The sequence below is a fragment of the Anolis sagrei genome, chromosome 1 (assembly GCF_037176765.1).
Source record: "Anolis sagrei isolate rAnoSag1 chromosome 1, rAnoSag1.mat, whole genome shotgun sequence".
In the NCBI taxonomy this organism is placed as follows: Eukaryota; Metazoa; Chordata; class Lepidosauria; order Squamata; family Dactyloidae; genus Anolis; species Anolis sagrei.
In genome coordinates this window covers 41,135,092-41,155,884 of record NC_090021.1, presented here as the reverse complement: position 1 = coordinate 41,155,884, position 20,793 = coordinate 41,135,092, and the positions used below count along the sequence as shown (strand labels likewise).

The window sequence follows — 20,793 nt, the reverse complement described above, 5'->3', positions numbered from 1 at the left end:
TTTAGATAATTTATTTTAAAAATCATTAAATTTCAAAATTAAAGTGCCTGATCTAAAAAATTATTCTAAAACATCACATACCTTTTTCCTGGATTATTCTTTTCAGATTGGAGGCATTCAGGAACCCAGAGTTCTGTTCATCTTCCTTTAAAAAAATGTCCTAGAAAATATTTAAACTTGAGCCAACAGTTTTAAAACAAGTGAAGCCTTTGGGAGCACTTCTTCATTGCTGAGGGGGTTGTTCTTAACATATTTAGGAATGAAAAATACTCATTTTCCATCTGGGAATATGAGAAGATATGAGAGTATAAATAGACACTAAGAGTTTGAAAGTAACTGGTTCTAAAAGTAAGATATATGTAAGCAGCTCCTTTTACAGAAATTACATAATAACTAAGTTACATTATTATTAACCTAACAAAAATAGCATTAATTCTTTAGCAATATAATTCATTTTAGTTAGTTCCTAGTACATTTTGGTGTATCTTGTACTGTGTAGCTTTTCTTAAACATAACTCTATGTAATCCCAAGTTACTTTTCAACCTTTTAAAACTATTATTGTAACCAAAGAAAGCTGCCTTATAGACACTGGTAACTGCAATTACTTTAAAAGTAAACTTCAAAACTTTTGAGGACAAAATGGGACAAAAGACTTCAGGTTCATAAATCCCATCCATACCTTATATATATTGAGCTCCCTCCAAAGTTCTCCAAATTCGTCAAGCGAAAGCCTTCCGTTAGCATTGATCTGTCTATGTGGTCAAGTTTTAAATGAGTTTTGATTTGATAGCCCTTAAATGCTTTAACCAGAAATATCTGATTCTGTAGTTTGAGGGAAGACAGGGCAAAGCTGGGAAATGACTATTGGTTGCTATGTCAGAGGTACAGCCAATGTCCTCTGAATTTTATTCTAATCCTCAAGGAGTTATCCAAGGTGCTGAATCGATTTTTGGATAGAATTCAGCACTCTGGATTCTTCCTTTCAAGTCTAGAATAAAAGGAAGAGTAAATAACTACATTCCTAAAACAGGGAAGAGGACTACCGGTAATTGGTAAAGTGGTTTACTTACCACTTATGACCAGGTAAAGCTTTTGAATTGTCATGTCAGGTCACCACCATTTGTGTGTGCATGTATGAACAACTCTCACTGCCCTCAGCAGCTCACATCTGGAATAGCTAAGCCAACAGGATCCAGTCAAAATGTGTTTGCCTGCTCGATACATTGGGCTGTTTCCCTGGTAACATTCACATTTCCCAAACTTAAGCAAACTTTTACAACTCTTCATTTTTAAAATGATGTCTACAGCTTTGATTGATGGCTGATACCCTCACCGTTCTCTGGCTCTCTATTTGCATATTTCTAGGGGCCCCAGACTCATGGGGTGGGGTGGGGGGACAAGTACATATTGCTCAGAATTTTCCTTTGAGTTGTTGAAGGTGTTTTGGGCTGTATGGCCATGTTCTAGAAGCATTTTCTCCTGATATTTCACCTGCATCTATGGCAAGCATCCTCAGAGGTTGTGAGGTCTGTTGGAAATTAGGAAAATTGGGTTTATATATCTGTGGAATGTTCATGATGGGAGAAAGAACTTTTGTCTGCTGGAGGAAAGTGTGAATGTTTCAATTGGCCACCTTGGTTAGCATTTGATGGCCTGACAGTTTTTAGTTGTGGCTTGTTACTGCCTGGGAAAATACTTTATCGAGAGGTAATTAGGTGTTTCTAATTGTTCCTTGTCTGGCATTCCCCTGTGTTTGAGCTTTGTTCTTTATTTACTGTTATAATTTTCAGGGCCTTTTTAAATACTGGTAGCCAGATTTTATTCATTTTTGTGGTTTCTTCTTTTCTGTTGAAATTGTCCACATGCTTGTGGATTTCAGTGGCTTTTCTGTGTAGCCTGACATGGTAGTTCTTAGAGTGGTCCAACATTTCTGTGTTCTCAAATAATATGCTGTGTTCAGGTTGGTTCATCAGGTGCTCTGCTATGACTGACTTCTCTGGTTGAAGTAGTCTGCAGTGCCTTTCATGTTCCTTGATTTATGGTTGGGCAATGCTGCGTTTGTTGGTCCCTATGTAGACTTGTCCACAGCTGCATGGTATATGGTAGATTCCTGCAGAGTTGAGAGGATCCCTCTTGTTCTTTGCTGAACATAGCATTTGTTGGATTTTCTCAGCGGGTCTGTAGATAGTTTGTATGTTGTGTTTCCTCAACAGCTTTCCTATGCGGTCAGTGGTTACCTTGATGTATGGCAAGAACACTTTTCCTCTGGGTGGATCTTTGTCTTTACTTTCATGGCTTGTTCTCGGTCTTGCAGCTCTTCTGATGCCTGTGGTGGAGTATCCATTGACCTGTAAAGCCCAGTGTAGGTGGTTCAGTTCGTCTTGGAAGTGGCGTTCCCAGATTCTTTTTGCACAGTCTGCCAGGGCTTTAATGGTGCTTCTTTTTTTTGACTTGGGTGATAGTTGGAGTTTTTATGTAGGTATCTATCACTGTGTGTAGGTTTTCTGTAAACATTGTGACCCAATTGTTGATCTGGTTTGCAGATGACAAACTGAACCACCTAAACTGGGCTTTACAGGAGATAATGCTTCTAGAACATGGCCACACAGCCCAAAAAACCTACAACAACCCAGTGATTCTGGCCATGAAAGCCTTCAACAACATTTTCTTTGCTCCAAATTGTTTCAAATCAGGAGAGGTAGGTCAAAAATTAGGCTGGTGACATACTGTGTTCATAGCTTTAAGATTTCAGAGCAATATGAAGGTTTTTTGGATGAGCTGCTTGAAGGGAATATGTTATGCACTGTAGGTAGGCTCTATACGCAAGAAGTCTGCAGGAGGGGGTTATTACAATCACCTTCCACTTTCCATCTGACATCTAACAGAAAGAAAGTCTCTCGGTGGGGAAGAATATGATAATTTATAGATTCCAAGCTTAAGTGGAAGGCTGATATTATGGCAAATATTTACTCATAGGGCTTTTGCATTGGGAAGCTCAGCCCAGCCATAACTCAATGTGAGGCAGGGCAGTATAAGCAAAGTTTATTGCATTTGTTGAAAAGATACATCCATCAGAGCTAAAAGGCTTTTGCTTGAATCGAAGCTGAATCTATTTCCGCTTCCCAGACTGGTCCTTCGATCTATAAATGGATAAATCAGAAAAGCAATGTATACTAACATGAAGAAGGTAGGGGAAGGGTAAGAATAAAACCATTTACTTTCAAACCAGGAATCTGACAATATAATGCCACTTTTGCATATTTTTTTTAAGGCCAGAAAATAATTCATTAAAATGGACTCATTATCTCATGATTCATTGAAACAGGGGTGGACAAAATACAGTTTATTGGCAGCAGATGCTTCAGATGCTCCCCAAAACTTTTAGGGATGTTAATGACATTTCCATCATGTTTTGAAGGGTTACTGCCTTCCCCACTCTGGCAAAGAAATTGTATTTTTCAAAATGTTCTCCCTAAATGCTTTAAAAACAAGTAGTTGTAAGGAATATAAAACATCCAGGAATTTTTTATATTTCTTTCAAAATTTTAGGGTGTTGAATACTCTAGGCCCTCCTGTGGTTCACTGGCCACCTCTTCTACACCCATGCCTTATTATGTATATCAGCTGCTTTAAAAAAAAGAAATCATTGCATGGGGCTTAGATCATACTGGTACACTAAAAGGCACAATAACACCAAATAACACTCATTTATAGAACCCCACCGTATCTCCACAAAGGACAGCTTTTTCTCTGCTGGAATCCTTGATTAGAAGACAGGTCAACTGAGAAACCAGCTTGCTAGTGAGAGGAATGTAGCTGGTATTGGTTGGTCTAGTGCTCCACCATCTGGTTAGTGACATATCTGCCTTTACCAATAGGCCTACCACTGTCGTGCGGAGATTGGCTTTGTATCCCTCTTGTTGTTTATTCATTCAGTCACTTCCAACTCTTCGTGACTTCATGGACCAGCCCATGCCAGAGCTCTCTGTTTACCGTTGCCACTCCAAGCTCCTTCAAAGTCAAACCAGTCACTTCAAGAATACCATTCATCCATCTTGCCCTTGGTCAGCCCATCTTCCTTTTTTCTTCCATTTTCCCCAGCATCATTGTCTTCTCCAAGTGCTCCTGTCTTCTCATTATGTGGCCAAATTACTTCATCTTTGCCTCTAATATCCTTCCCTTCAGTGAGCAGTTGAGCTTTATTTTCTGGAGGATGGACTGGCTGGATCTTCTCGCTGTCCAAGTCACTCTGAGAATTTTCCTCCAATATCACAGTATCCCTCAGCAACCCTGATAACTAATTTTATTCTCTCTTCAAAAATGTAAGATGTGCCAGTGGTCTCTAGACCACTGATATGTCTACATGTTTAGACTTCTTTTTAGTTGAGGAACCAGAATTGCCAAAGCCAGATGGCACTGGAACCCTAAAGAAATGTATTTTGTCTTGAGCTTCTTCCCAAGTCACAAATAGTAGTACAAGTGAAGTTTATAACAACCTGACAAAGTGCTCTTCTTCCAAGGTGTTGTCCATGGCATATTCTACTGACAAGTTCAATATAAAGAAAGTGGCTTTACCTTTCAGGAGTACTTCATTGAGGATTCTTTGTAACTGTGAAGCATCTAGGAAGGAGCTCTGTAGAAGAACATATGAGATCTCACAAATGATCTGAAAATACATGCCTTGAACATGTTTCACTTTGATTGATTAAGGACTGATACACACAGAGAGATGAAATTATTATCTTTATTCTTCTGATTTATGGTGTGGTAAAGTAGGGTCTGGCTTTTAAAGATAACACTAAATTGTTTGGCAGTGATGTTCCATTTCAATCATGAATTACTTTGCAGAAGAGGAGAGGGGAAAGCCTCATGTGCTGCCTGATTGAAGGAGATTATTACCTGTGGAGGGAAGAAATGATCATATCAAGTAAAAATGGCCTGAAGAAAAAGTCATGTGATCCTCTAATCATATATGAATTTGATAGACACCTTAGGTCACTGATGTTTTGGACTTCCATGTCTAGAAGCCCTGAATATTGGCCCTGCTGGCTTGGGTTCTGGAATTTGAAGTCTGGTGGCCCAAACTTGACAACCATTGCTCTAATGGCAGACTCAAGTTCCTGAATTGCAACAGTAATAGAGGTTTCAGTATATTTGGAGGAATTGCGAGGTCTGAGAAAGGGCAAAAAGTACTGGGGGGGGGGGGGCACCCAAGTAAGCAAAGAAAAAGCCAAACATTAGGCATGGAATATTCACTAGGCATGCTCATTAGGCATGGAATGTCAGACATCATCTGGATAAGACAAAAGGGAAACTGGGCGTTGTTGGTGGAATGCTTTGTTTAAGGGCTGTGCTCCATTATGTCTTTTCATAATTGAGAAGAGTGGATGATGGGTGTGGCAGCAGCAGTGGAAAAACTCTCTTCTCATATCAGTCAGTGTTCAAGAGAACATAGATCTTTCTTATATCACACTGAATATCAGACATTTATTGAAGAGATTCATAGCAGTGGTTATCTTTGTGAATTCTCAATATGCTTCTGAAATGCAGCTGTGAATGTGATTGTGAATAGTGTTTTTAATGGGAATTGTTCCCTTAATACAGCCTATGCATTTCTACATAAAATCTTTGCACACTCAGAGAGAAGACCCTTTGGATAGAATAAAATTTGTTGGTGATAGTAAGAATTCCCATGTTCATCACATTTCAGATACTGACTATAACTTGCAGTATGATGTCATTTGAATATGAACAACCATTTTTTTGCAGTTATTTTAAGGACAGATCTTTCATGCAATCAGACCTTTTTGACACACTGATGAAATCATTCTTATTACATCTCCCCAAATCAAGTTGAAATCTGCTTTATTTTCCCTTCTGTTGTAACTGTCAGCAGTTTCCAAGGTGCTACTAGGGAACGGGAGGATGACAGCGTGACAGGTCTTCTGGCATGCTCAAACAGGACCACTGGAGTGGGAGCAGCTGCGTTGAGCCTCTGTTTCACTGCCATAACATTGAAGTGTAACGAAGAGCTGGGAACCTGGCATGCTGCCCCTACAGCTTGAGCTGCCAGACTCATGAGCCATGTCAAATCTTCCTTCCTTGCCCTTAGTGCTCCCAGAAACAAACCTTGCACATTATTCGCAGTAGGCAGTGTCATTTTCACCTTTTATGCGTTGATATAACTATTAGCTGTGAGAGGTCTATTGTGCATAGGCTTTTGGCAGCAATTTTTCTCTTGACTAAGTCAAGGAGTCCTTTATAACAGTTTATTAAGCCATTAAGAGCATCTCCTGTGAATGCATGCAGCTCAGCTCAGAAAGAATGGGAATCAATTACCCAAACATTGACTGATGCCTGCTTTCCAAACGCAGCGAGAGCAAATGGGAAGTAATTCTGATCAGAGTAAAATATGATCTACATATCCACATATACTTGTAGCCAAGGGTTACTGCTAATTGCTTGTTTAAGGAACACCTTTCTCCTTGCAAGCAATCAGCCCTGGATCATTTATTATATTCTAGCTGAGCCCCTTGGTTATATGCGGCTTGAAAATCAATAGTGTTTTTGAGATGTGCATTTGAGATCTGCATTTCTGAAGCCTGGATTAAGAGCAAGATGGGAATCTTTTATTTCCCAGTCCCACTAGCTTTGTCGACATACACAATCCTTCCCCCACCTTCAACATACCTGATTAGCATATTTTAGGAAGATGGTTCTGTAGGAGTTATCTTGATTCCACTTCTGTACATCCTGGATCAAAGGAAAACGTACACATATAAAAACCAGCAAAATAAAATCAGCCAGCAAGAGACACATTATTATTCAGATGGCCCACAGATGTTTCTTGTAATTTGCAGTCAGCAACATTTGCACATATAAAAACAAAAGAAAAAAGACACAGTCATATCCTCAAAAGACTGACAAGAAGAGGAAGTGTAATAGAAGAGAACCTGTTTATCTGATCCTCAATTATCCTTTCCTAATTATCTGAGTTCTCTAAATTCTACCCTGTGGCCCTCTGTTAACATAGACAAATATAAGCAGCATTCCCATACACCCAAACTTGAGATTAACCAAAACCATTTGCAAGTGCAGGCTCCAGGGTGCAGCAGGGTAGAAGTCTGTGTTTCTGTATTAATCAGGCAAAAGAAAGAGAGAGGGGGAAAGAGAAATGTAATGTTATGATGTCTTAGCAGAACAGCAAGTTTCCAACAGTGATTTAAACATAAACCTAAAGGATGAGTACAATTGGCAGACATTCCTAGGGAGAGTGTGCCAGGATTGTGGAGCAAAATCAAGGTGGAAAGAGCCAAGAAGAAAAGAAATGGAAACCATACAGTTTCAGAGTAATCGTGTACCTACAATAACTCAGCAAATGAACTATATGATTGGACTGATGCCCTAGTATATTAATGGGAAAAGAATAAAGTATTGTTCCCAAACAAAATGCAAACATAACACACTTAAACTTGTGTGGAATAACTATGTGAGTGCTTCCATGGATGGAATGGAATGTGGCTAGTATAGGGGAAGAGAATTCAGATACTGGGTGCTCTATATCAGTTCTACTGAGAATAATGCTCCATGACACAAGTTGAGTCCATGTGGTATTTTGGCCACTAGTCCACAGTGAGTTTCTGGGAAAGAAAGAAACAACTGGAGTCAATGAGTAAATATATAGGGCTGGTTCCTGGGCAAAAATATTGTTCTGCTCTCTCATACCAGTGAGCATTATGATGCATTTCTTGCACAACTCCATACATTATGCAAGAAATACACCTCTCACTGTCCTTCAAAACCTAGTGTAATTACAATTTATAGTTATGGGGGGGATTAATTACTTTAAAATGTGATGTTCACAAAACTCAGAAAAATAAATAGTTTCTCAACTGGCATTAAAGTAACATCAGACCACGGTCTAGATGAATCTCTCCAATTCATCACGAAGATAATATTACCACCAAAAAGTTCTGCAGGAAGACCTCAAATGATAGTTCTCAATGTCTGTGGTGGCAAAAGGGAAGTCTACACTACACTACAGAATGACCCTTGTACCAACTGAACTAATATTCAAGGTTTCATCTGCCTGCATCTGACAAAAATGGTCTCTCTATGAATTTATTAGGTTCTCCAGGCAATTCTATGGCATGCTTCTGTTGTCCTGTTGGGGGACCTAGAAAATTCCTAGAGTAGATATTTCTCTAGGAAGTTTCTCAGTCCTCTACCTATATTAACATCCAGTGGAAGTCATTCATTACATCAGGATTCACTGTTATCCAATTTCCTGCTTCCATTGTAATTTCAGGACTATATCTCCCAAGCATATATGGTTTGTGTTGTACATTGTAATTGAACGGATTCTGATTTAACTGCTACAGTTCCTGTGGAATTCTGTGATCTATGGTTTAGTGAAGGTTACATAGACCTTTCTGTCAGAGAGCTCTAGTACCACACCATACTACCTCGGTTTTCTATAGGATGGAGTCATGTTAAGATAGAAAAAGTGCAATCACAGTGCAAATGGGTTCCTGGCGTCAAATCATAAAGAGCTTCAAAAGTTTACACAATCACTTTGCATCAAGACCCAGAAACAAACCAAGAACCAAGACAGATCACAGTGACAATGAAATGTACAGGAGGAGCATGTAGAATTCTTTACCAATGAACTTTAGAGTCTCAACAAACAACAAATCCCAAAATTATATTTTTTCCCCCATAGTAGTTAACATAGATTAAAGCGCTGTAATTATGTAGTGCGAAAGGACTTCTAGTTGTTTCATTTATGTAAAGATTCACCCAAGATCAATCTTTAACAATGACAGGAACTTGGAAGATGTAGAATAATGCCTGCATGGGTAGAGGGCCTGTTGCTCATTGCAGGGTAAGAAGCTTGAACTACTGCTAGCTCAAAAACTCATAAATTAATTGCCCAAGTTTTCATAAACACTGTAGACTTTACAGATCTACATACCTTTGTTACTGCTGGAGGGAGTTCATTTTTTTCATCTCTAGGAGTGGGATCAAAACTACAAAAATGAGAAATGTATTAGGACAGAACAAAAGATCTTCATTGCACTCCCTGTCAAGCAAGCACAGCACGTTGAATTTTAAATCCGGAGTACTGAATTCAGGCTGTACACAGGTATTAGTAACACAACTGATTTATTTACAAGAGTATATATGATTTGTTGGCAAAGCTCCAGGCCTACCACTGGTTTCCCCCTAGTTCTGCAGGGTGTCTAAAAGCTGTGTTGTTCTAGTCATTGTGCCAGAATACTACATAGGAGGCATCACAAGCAGAGTTCAGAAAAGCTACCTTTTGGGATCATGCTGGCTGGCAGATTCTGCCAGTTACATTTTTTAAAAAAACTTTGTATGTGATGTGATTATTGTGAAACTTTATGATTCTTTCCTCAAGGATTTTTTTGGTGGAGGGAAAAATCATAAAGCAGCTGCAGTCTTGGGCGGTGATAGCTTTTTAGCCCTGTGCTTCCGAACTAGCTCAACAATTCATAGCTACCTTCATTGATGGGGATCCTGAATCTCCATTATCAAGTGCATCTACACTGTAAAATTAATGCAGTTTGACACTACTTTAACTGCCATGGCTCAATGCTTTGGAATTCTGGGACTTTTAATCTGGTGATGCCACCAGCACTCTTTGGCAGAGAAGGCTAAAGATCTTATTAAACTACAGCTCCCAGGGTTCCATTGCATTGAGCGAGGGCAATTAAAATGGTGTCAAACTACATTAATTCTACAGTATAGATGCACCGGGATTGTGGCGCAGCTGGCTGAGTGTCAGCTGCATTAAGATCACTCTGACCAAAAGGTCATGAGTTCAAAGCCAGCCCGGGTTGGAGTGGGTTTCCAACCAATTGTGTAGCCTGTTGTCGACCTTTGCAACCCGAAAGACAGTTGCATCTGTCAAGTAGGAAAATTAGGTACCACCTTAAAGTGTGGGGAGGCTAAATTAACTAATTTATGAGGCCATAAAAAAGACTCCAGCAAAGCACTCCAGCAAAAAAGCATGTGGGGAATGCGGAAGTACTTCATCAGTGTTGCAGATGGACGATGAAAGCGACAGCTCCCCTGGTGGCCAGAAAAAGTTAAATAGCCTCTGAGAATAAATAGCCTCTGAGCCTCTGAGTGTTGTATGTCAAAATTGGCATTGAATGTTTGCCATATATGTGTACACTGTAATCCGCCCTGAGTCCCCTGTGGGCTGAGAAGGAAGGAATATAAATGCTGCAAATAAATAAATAATAAATAATTAGCACTGATCTAGAGATTTCTATATGTAAGGAAAACAATGAGAAAAGCAACAAGACTGAAAATGAAACTAGCACAATCTCCGCTTCCCATTTAATATCTTTAATGCATGAATAGGCTATCAATAGAATCAAAAAGTGGCCTGTTCTGTGACTGGCACAAATGACAACATTCTGTATTCATCTATTGTTTTCTTATTTGAAATCAGTTGAGGGGATGGAATTCTACCCTTTAATAATCAGATGGATTTGAGGTTTCTGACTGGAGGGTATATAAAAGCACACACAGGGAGAAGAAAGTGAAAGGGGAAGAAGGCAGGAGTCATCTAACTTGACAGTCGATTTCAAAGCACACACTCAAATAGTGGAAGAAGGGAAACAATTAGAAGCAATACAATGTGGTTCAAAGAAGCTTTAAAAATGTAGAAGAAGCAAAGGCTGGGAGATGTTTGCAGGCAAGGAATGAGATTGCTCAAGGCCAGGGCTTAAATAGATCTCAAAGCAAAAGGAGGCAGTCTTCAAGAAAGAGTGATAATGACTGGAGTGTCACCGGAGGTGATGAACCTGAGGCAACAGTGATCGCTGGATTAGGGTGAAGATTGAAGGAGAGGTACTGGGGAAATGTTTGTACACAGGAACCATTCAAGGAAGAAGACCATTTACCACCAGAAGACTGACTGGTAGAACTTAATAATATAACCAGTTAATTACACAGTGGAACTAGTGCTTTTATACTCCACTTCCTCAAGCTATGGAAAAGCTCTTTATTCTATCCAAGTGTCTTGTTTTGTACTTTCCAGTTGTTTCAGACATAAACTGATTTTAGGGCAATCCATCACAGGGTTTTCCTGGCAAGATTTGTTTATAGGATGGGATGCCATTGGCTGCTTCTGAAACTGAGAAAATGTGACCCAGTGGGTTTCCATGTTTTAGCCATGATTCTGACACTGGTTTCCTAGAATCCTAAGAATATGAACTCATACTCATCCATGAAAACCTCAACAGAAGAAAAAGAACTCTTAGAAATCTTCTGAAGACTGAGATCCCATCTACACTGCCATAAAATGCAGTTTGAAACTGAATTATAAGGTCAGTGTAGACTCATATAAAGCAGTTAAACTACGTGAGATGTGTCTTCAATGATTATATAATGCAGTGAAGAAGGGGTCCGAGTCAGCTTGTTTCCATGTAGAATGAGATTTCCCCCTAGTGCCCTGCTTCTTGAATCCACCTCACCTGCCCAGGGGACCTCACAATCCTCCATAGCAAATCCTAGGCATTTGCAGGAACCAGTCATGATGGGTCCAATTTTGCCCGTACAGGCAGTTCCTGAGTTACAAACATCTGACTTGCAAATGACTTATAGTGAAGAACGGGGGTGAGACAACAGGAAGTGAGAGAAATCTATCTCTAGGAAGGGAAATTCATGCCTGGAAGAGTTATTATGGGGAAAAGCTGTCTCAACTGAAACTTTGTCACCAGTCCTTGTTTCCACAACACGCCGGATTTTTCAAAATCCAATTATCACAGGGACAAGAAGTGAGGTGAAATCTTCTGAACAGGGACACAGACATCAAGGCAAACACACCAGGAGTGTTAAGCCTTCCCTATGCTATATAAAGTGGAGTTGCACTTAAAAATGTACCTATTCCTACTTACAAACAAATTAAACTTAAGAACAAATCTAAAAAATTGTTTGTAACTTGGGGACTGCTTGTAGTGCTCATTTTACTAGTTGGGTTTCATCTATGATGAAGCAAGTCTAGTTTTACTTTGTTCTTAATGCCTTATGATGTAATCAGGAGATCACATCTATTAATTCTCTGCCTTTGTTCTTTCTTGTAGATGTGACAGAGTATCTCATTATCTGATAACACACACTACTATACAAAAGCCAAGCATCACATTTTTTGAGAGAATTGTGTTGGGATTTCTAACAAGGAATCTTTGTGTCAGATTAGCAACTTCATGTTTTGTCATCTGTCAAATGTAATCTGCTGCTGTATGTAATATCAAACACTGTCCATTATCAACTCTCAAATACTGGAACTAAATGGCATTGTCAAGTAGGACATCTCTGAATAAATGTCAGAGTCTACAAAAACCGATAAAATATCTAATAAATATTTTGGAAGTTGTTTAAATCAGGGGTTCTCAAATTGTGCTCCGTGGAACCCTTGGGGCTCCGTGGGTGATAGTGAAGGACTCCCCAGCACCATGCTGCTTCCCACCTCCTCTTCTTTCCTCCTCCTGAGAAATGCAGGAAAATTAAAGTTTTGAGCTGCTAGAAACAGCAACAGGTTCATCCCAGGGCACAACCCCCCCCCCCCCCCACATCCCTCACTGCACAGACTTTTTCTTGCTGGTCACATCCTCCTCTTTCCCCCCTCCCCCATTTTCTTTGTTTCTAAACTTCTATTTTCTTCCCACCACTCAGGGAGTGTTTGTGTTTTTCTTGCATGGCAGAAGGGGGTTGGACTGTATGGCCTTTGTGGTATCCCACTGAAATTCTGTTATGTTTATGTTGGTTAAAATTGCTCTTCACTTTCAATATTATATTGTTTTTTCTTTCCTTTTTTGCACTGTGTGAATTAGTTCACAAAAATACTCTCTCCATCCATCTGCCACTGGCCCGGCCTATGCCTGATACACACACACACACACACACACAGAGAGAGAGAGAGAGCATATATAATATAGTATATAAACATTTCTTGAAGCTTCATGATAAACTTTTGTTTCAAAATGGAAACGTTTGAGAACCCTAGTTTAAATCAAACATCTGGGGACCCACAGGTTGAGAACGATTGACATTGCAGTTGTGAACAAAGATCTAGATCAGTGGTTCTCAACCTGTGGGTCCCCAAGTGTTTTAGCCTACAACTCCCAGAAATCCCAGTCAGTTTACCAGCTGTAATGATTTCTGGGAGTTGAAGGCCAAAACATCTGGGGACTCACAAGTTAAGAACCACTGATCTAAAGGGTCAAATGCCCCTCATTATAATTGTAAGAAGATTTGGTTCTTTCTAGTTACTCCAGTTTGTGTTTTATTCACAAAAAAAAATTACCTGAAATTGTTCCGACTCTTTAGAAAGGTTCGTAGGAGGAACTCAGTCCCTTCACCTTCTTGCGTTGTAGTTGGAATAATGATGTAAGTCCCAGGGCTCAAGTAAAAGCAATTAACAACATCTCGCTGTGGCTGAAGCTTTGTAGAGTTAACTATGGTTTTGCCCTAAGATTCAATAAAGAGGAAATGACCTACCAAGCTGAAATAATTAACCATGATGAGCATCCTCATCCAATTTATTTGTCCATAGAACATAAGAATTTGAAATGGAAAAATAAGTGTTTACAGCCTTTTGTGGGACTACCTCTTTTTCATCCTGAAATGAACACTGAACTAGTCTGTGTGTAGTGTTTAAGGCCCCATAAAGGAATACAACAGTACAGTCCTACATGTGTTAACCTGGAAGAAAAATGAGTTGAACAGGCTAGGACTTACTTTCAGGTAGATATGCATAGGATTGCATTGTATATAACCTACAAAAAGGCTCAGGATTGTCACCAAGACAGTTTGGAAATCTTTTGGAAGATTCTATTTACATCTTTAGTACTTTCTTGAACACAGGGAACCTTACATCCATTACCATTAGAAAGTAACACAGCCTGTCTTGTTTGTTGCTGTTCCAATATTTTCATCAAGATATAACAATAAATAAAATCCAACAGCTATTATGGTGATGACATGTAAAGACAGCATAATAAAAAACCCTGACTAAACATATTCTTACAAATACACTGGGGTGTATAAATCCCATTTAGAATGGTTACACACAGTGACACAATAATTTATGAGCCATGCCTTTTTGAAGGGGGAAAAAAGAGAATATAAGCTTTTATCATGAAAAGATATAAAAGAGTTGAATTTAAAGGGGTATGTAAGAGGTGCCTGAATTTTTAAAAATATATTGCATTAAAAATTCAACAAACCTAGATGGAAATAGCCATTTGAAAGTAATCACACCTTTCATGTGTTTCTTTTGTCCTGGATACTTAGAATGCCATTATTATGTTAGGGATATTTTAACTGGTCACCTTATCTCTTTATAACATGATTTAATTTGTATGACTGTTACCAGAAATAAAAATCTATTCTATGGCATTGATATTTGGCAGTAATATTATTGTTTCACTTTCCCTCCAGTGAAGCCCACCAACTAAATTTATATGTTTGAGATTTTTTTGGGCAGATGTAAATCTTTAGCAAGGCCTAAATGACATGAAAAGCAAATCTTAATTGCCCTTGTCTACTACTTCCATGAAAGATAGCTACTCATCCACAAGAAACATTTTTATTATTAGTATTATATTTCTCTCTCCCTCTCTGTCTCTGTCTCTGTCTCTGTCTCTCTCTTTCTCTCTCTCTGTAATTTATATCTTGACTTTTTCCCCAAAATCCTGAAACTCAAAGAAGCTTACAAAATTAAAAACAAATATGGTTAAATTTTAATTATTACCATAGTAAACTCTTTATATTCTCTGACCTGATTAGAAATGTATTATTATTATTATTATTATTATTATTATTATTATTATTATTATTTCTTATCCACCTCAAAGCTTGAGGAGGAGGTATAATGCAGTTAAAACATATCATTAGGAAAGGGATGTAGAGAAAAGACAGAGGGTTCATCTAGACCCATACCACAATCTGGGGCTAGTCTGGAACAGAAATGCTTTGGACTGGCCCCAGATGCCATGGAGCTCTTCAGAAATTCCACCCCTGACCAATGGCAGTGGTGGAGAGGGGGAATAGGAAAAGGCCAAAATCATTGGTCCCACTGGTCTGTCATCCTTACTTGTCCTATCATTTCCTGAGTCCACTTGTGTAGATAGGTGCAGGATATAAATATATTTTTATTATTATTATTATTATTGCCATAGCAACCATCTGGAGAGCTCCAAAGAGCTCTTGTCTGTCTCTGGATACTTTTGCTGATATCAAAAAAGATGTTCAAAAAACTGAGACTCCCCAGTCAACCACTGCGGTAAAGGGGAAGGCATAGTCCTGATCCATTCCACTTTCACTACACCACCAAAGACAGTGAAAGGGATACCCATGTGGACAGCAAAGCAGTTTCCCTTGGAGTTAGTCTGCTGTCTACACTCACTCCAAAGTGCAGGGCTGCTCCAGAGTTTTGATTTTGTTGAATGTGGAGCTAAACTGGCTCAGTCTATTTTGCCCAGTGTTATGGACTAAAAGTCTCTGGACATCATCTGAACATCCAGGTTCGACTTCTGGCTGGTGTAGGCAAGCTCAAATGTTCAGCACACCAAGAAGATAATGAATAGTCCAAATAGTGTTATTTATGTAGTTCTATCTCATCCTATATATTAAGCTCTCAGAAAGGCATACAGACACGACAATGTTTAAATGTGTCTGCATAGTAAATAAGTTACATAAGTTAACTTTTAAAAACCACATATTTAAACAGATTCAAGGCCCAATCTTTAGGTTCTCAAAGGGTCTAAAATGTTTCTTTGGGAAAGAAATTATTTCTAGTTCCATCTGATTTTTTAAAGCTATATTTGATTACTGAAGAAGAAACCTAGCCAAGATGTCATCTACATTAACAACTAGATGCCAAAGGCTTACATTACAATCTTGGGAAAGGTGACTGCTAATTTGTATTAAAACCTGCACTCATCCATAAGAAGTGGCCAATAATCCAATAAAAGAAAATGAAAACAAGTAACTTACCTGTGATGTAACCTGAAAGAGAGAAAAGAAAACATAATAATGAACATCTAGACCTGTGATATTAACACTCAGAGTCTAGAACCTATTAAATAAGTTAAATTATGGGGAAGGGGAAGTGGGGAGAGAAATTTCAGCTGAAATGTAAAATATATTTTTTCCTGTGCATTTTCTGCCTAAGCAGCATGGTCACATCAACAGTGTTAGGATTCTCAGACAAGGTCCTCCATTGCAGATCAATTCTCAGTCCTGCATCCCATAAGCATAGCATAAAAACATGTGGACCTACACTATGCTGAGTCATATATCGACATATTAACAAGTCCATAAAGTCATTTCACATGACCATTTTGCACTTACATGGCAATTGGCCAAGACCAGAGAAGTACATGGCTACATCTCCATAGTCTGACACGATGACATTGATCCTCCTGGGATCTCAACATTGGTATGATCTTTTCAGATCTGACTATGAAGACATAGTCAAACACTTTTCCAAGCCAGCCCACTCTCTTCAAAGCAGAGAATGACTATGGAAGCTTATCAGTAAGTTTGGGGGGGGGGGCGCTATGGAGAAAAGAAGACAATACCAGCCCCAGCAGCACTTGATAAGGGGCCCCTACAAGGGTAAGGTAAACTAATGTGAGCATATGTTTCTACAAAAACCCTGGCCATAGATTGTAATGTTGTTTAAACATAGGTTTTGCCACATTAGTAAGTGTGAAATTCAATGCAGTTTAGATTTTTCGCCCCCGTTTTAAAGTGCTCCTGAGACCCTAGCCACAGAATATTTACAAGGATGCCATTAGCGCTAAGCATCCTTTCAGGGGATAGTCCAGTTAAGATCTAATTAAAAGCACACATTTTAAATCTGTGCTTAATGAATAAATTAACCATATTGATTACTCAATTAATTATTTTAGTGCTAATTATAACTCTCTCGGATCAGATAGCATTTCCTGTTTACTCTGCGCAAATGCTTTTTCTTGCCATCTCTTCTCCATGACTAGAATGCCACAGTAGTATTTAACATACAAAGCCACAAAACTACAAGGCTGTGGCAACACAGTACCTTAGCTGAGACATAAACCACTACTTAGATTTGTGATATTTCTGTCTACATTTTGGAGGTTTTCTATGTTATGTATTGAAGTGGACAAAGAATGGCCATAGGCTAGCATATCCCCTCCTGGATTTTTTTTTTTAGACCCGAGGGCCCCAGTGTGTACAAATGTATATGTATATACATATATATATGTTGCCTGCTCCTCCTGTGACTCTCAATGTTCGCAGGCATTTTGCCATACTTTTAGTATCCCTGAATAGAATAAAATTCAGGACAGGCCTTTTACAAAAAAAAAGCAAACCAGGAGAGATCAAATGGGAAATTTTTGTACTTCCTTGACAACTTTTACTGGTTGTCATGGGGGAAGATGCAACCATTTCATACTCTTTGTTCTAAGCACTACTGTATGGTTTAAATCTCATTAATTTAACTTCCTATTGGTTGAAGTGTAATGGTCTGGAACTAAAATGGCATTCTCTTCATCTAAAAGAAAGTAGCAACTAATTACTATATTTGGAACATTATGCTATTCTTGCCTTAAGGAGAACATTTGCCATTTGACCTAACAGCAATGTTGATGTGAAGCTAAAAATAAATCTAGAGATGAAAAATAGTGGAACCATAATAATTATTCTGTGACTGTAGCCTTCATGATAACTAATGTGATGCCAAAGGGAGTTAAACTGTAATAATGAAACTAGTTACTCTACAACAGGGGTCCCCAAATTAAGGCCCCTGGGCCAGATGTCACCCTCCAGGGTCATTTACTGTCCCCACCCTAAAATTTAGACATAGAGTCACTCTTAGTCTGAAACAACTTGAAAGCACACAACAACAACAATCCTAATTAACTTGACTATCACATCACCCAAAAGCAGACCCATATTTCCAACTGAAATACTGGTAAGTTTGTGTTTGTTAAAATTGTTCTTCATTTTAAATATTGTATTGTTCATTCCTTTTTTGGTACTCCAAATAAGATATGTACTGTGTGCACAGGAATTTGATCATGGTTTTTTCTTCTTTTTTTCAGATTTTGGTCTGCCCACCCAACAGTCTGAGGGATGACGACTTGGTCCTCTGTTTTTTTAAAAAATGAGGATCTCTGCTCTACAAAATGGTTGAAAATCATGCAGGCCTATAGCTGTTGTTGAACTGCAAGTTTTAGCAACCCTCACTGCTGACTATTCTGGCTGAGGGTGATGGGAGCTACATTATCCTGTGGGCTTCCTGATTCCTTTCCCTTCTCCAGGGTAAATCCAGTGAGATTAGAGAAAGAAGGATAACTTTAAGTATACAGAAATGTATGGCTCATTGTCTTCTTCTTCCAGCTATTTTCTACATGCTTGCTTAGTATATTGGGTTTGATATTGTGTTCTTAACAATAATTTTTCAACACTCTGAGTCTATAAATGGTTTTTTGGAATAACTCTGTAACGACTATAAGGCCTTCCTTCCACAAGAAGTTACTTGAAGCTGTTGATCTAACCATCCTATTGATGATATCTACTGAGCAAAAAAGAGCTCTAAGGAAACAAGTTGTAAAAACACTCAAATTCTAAAACAGATATGCAAGACTTGAGTTCCAAAACTTGTTACCACGGTTTAATGTTGCTACTGAAATGAATTACAACTGTACCCTGCATCTCATATTGCAAACCAGATTCATATTTGCAATATGAATAGCTAAATTGTTGCTGATGTGTAAGGCCGCTCTGAGTCCCCCGTGGGGTTGAAAAGGGTGGGTAGGTATTTATTTATCGTATCAGAAGCGAACCAAGGGTACAGTTGTAATGTATTTTTAAAACCCCACAAAGTTTAAAAACTTGGCATTATATTAAATGTCCTTTAATGGGGGGCATAGAAAAACAACAGTTTGGTCAAGGTACTTGATGTTTTTTGGAAAAAAGTACCATTTTTATATTAAAAAAAACACAGGTACTAAAGCAATAGCAATCCTTTCCACAGAAGAAATTGAGACTGAGCAATGGGCAATGCTCACTTATTTATTACTGTATCTGTTTGGGGGGGGGGGGGGTAGAGAAAAGTGATGGAGTGCAGTGAGCAGCTGAAACTTCAATAAACACAGCAACATTTTGCTACAGGTCTCACTTAAGTTTCCAATGTTTAAATTTTACTTCCAATTCCAAAGTCCAGGGGCTGCACAGATTACTCCCACTGGACTTGGGAAGGCTGCACTACTCACCACATTTTTTTAAAAAAAAAAGTTTGATGATACAGGGGCAAGAGAGATTGTTAAATGAACCTATGCCATAATCTGGCAAAAAAATGTGGAAAGAAAAGTGTCTGTCTACACACTCAAGCACAGCTAAGGAAATATGCTCATGAGCAGCAGTGAAGCTTCTTAGATTGAAGCTCACACACCTGAGACTGTAGTTGCTTTCTCCCTGGGTGGATACAATTTCATTTTAGGAAGCCAGTCCCTGTTATTAGTTTTTTCTGTCTGTCAGCAACAGCTGCTGCAGCACTATCACTATTGTTGTTGCTGCCATCACAACTCTTGTTCTCTATAAAGCAAGATGATAGAGGAGAAAATCTTCTAATGGTTGTAGGAATGGAAAGGAAAGAGAGGAAAATCATTTGTGACATTTACCTTGGACACAGAGGAATATATTTATTATTTTTTTAAAAAGTTAACTGGTATTACTTACTCTAACAATTATAAAGCCGATGTGCACTCTGTCCGTATCATTTCTAGGATCCTGTGAAAGTGCTACTACAAGATTGTAGTTCTTCATTTCAGGCTCTGGCACCTGGATGAAATATTGAGGATTTCTGGAAAGGCTATCTATAACGAGAATAATGAGTTTGGTTATCAGGTATGTGTAACCTAGCTTGCATATATGAAGACCTCATTTCTTATTTATCTGTTTTATGATGTCTTCTTCCACTCACACACACACATGCCATGGTGGCTAGTGGATTCCATGTGGGTAGTACAGGGAAACCACTCAAAGTTATAGTCTGTGCATTAAATGAGTTATCCAAAGTGTATATAGCTGTGTGGGTGTGTATACCTGTGTGTATTTTTGCCTGTCAACCCCATGAATATCATAGAATTTTGTTCAATGATGAATATGCTGAAGTGGTTTTCCATTGCCTTCCTCTGAAATATAGTCCGCAACACCATTTCAGAGGAAATTTCCCCCACAAGTTTGAATCAGGGCTTAGCTTCCAAATGCTCTATATCTTTGAGGAAAGTGGTTCACCACCTTGGATAGTTCCTTTATTACTCAAACTAAAATCTGGAAAGCTTCTATTGATTTGGAAAGTACCAGTTACCTTTGCTAAACATGTTCAGGGTTCCTGGGAGAGGCAAGGTAACATGCTATCCTTCAGGGTGTCTGTCTCTCTAGTACCTACCCAGTACCCAGCACAATTGCAAAAAGTCAAGAATCTGTTGAAGGCTTTCATGGCCAGATTAACTGGGTTGCTATGAGTCTTCCAGGCTGTATGGCCATGTTCCAGAAGCAGGAGAGAATGCTTCTGGAACATGGCCATACAGCCTGGAAAACTCACAAAAAACCAACATTAAAAGTGTTGATATATAAAAAGTACTAGAACTCATATGACCTGGAAAGTAGCAGAACTTGGAAGAGATGTTTGACTTAGGGTGAATCTATACTGTAGAATTAATGCAATTTGGCACCACTTTAACTATTATGACTCAGTG

The 20,793-nt window shown here is 38.8% G+C and overlaps 1 protein-coding gene across 1 annotated transcript in view; it reads right to left on the bottom strand.

Moving 5' to 3' along the window:
* Positions 1 to 4,487: 4,487 nt before the first annotated feature.
* Positions 4,488 to 20,793, bottom strand: part of CAPN13 (calpain 13) — an 89,394-nt gene continuing 73,088 nt past the window's right edge. Inside the window, exons 11-16 of the mRNA XM_067462573.1 lie at positions 19,772 to 19,908; positions 16,037 to 16,048; positions 13,344 to 13,507; positions 8,976 to 9,030; positions 6,692 to 6,754; positions 4,488 to 4,634 (exon numbers count right to left, since the gene is read on the bottom strand). Coding sequence (XP_067318674.1) covers positions 4,488 to 4,634; positions 6,692 to 6,754; positions 8,976 to 9,030; positions 13,344 to 13,507; positions 16,037 to 16,048; positions 19,772 to 19,908 — 578 coding nt within the window. The remainder of the gene's footprint in view (positions 4,635 to 6,691; positions 6,755 to 8,975; positions 9,031 to 13,343; positions 13,508 to 16,036; positions 16,049 to 19,771; positions 19,909 to 20,793) is intronic.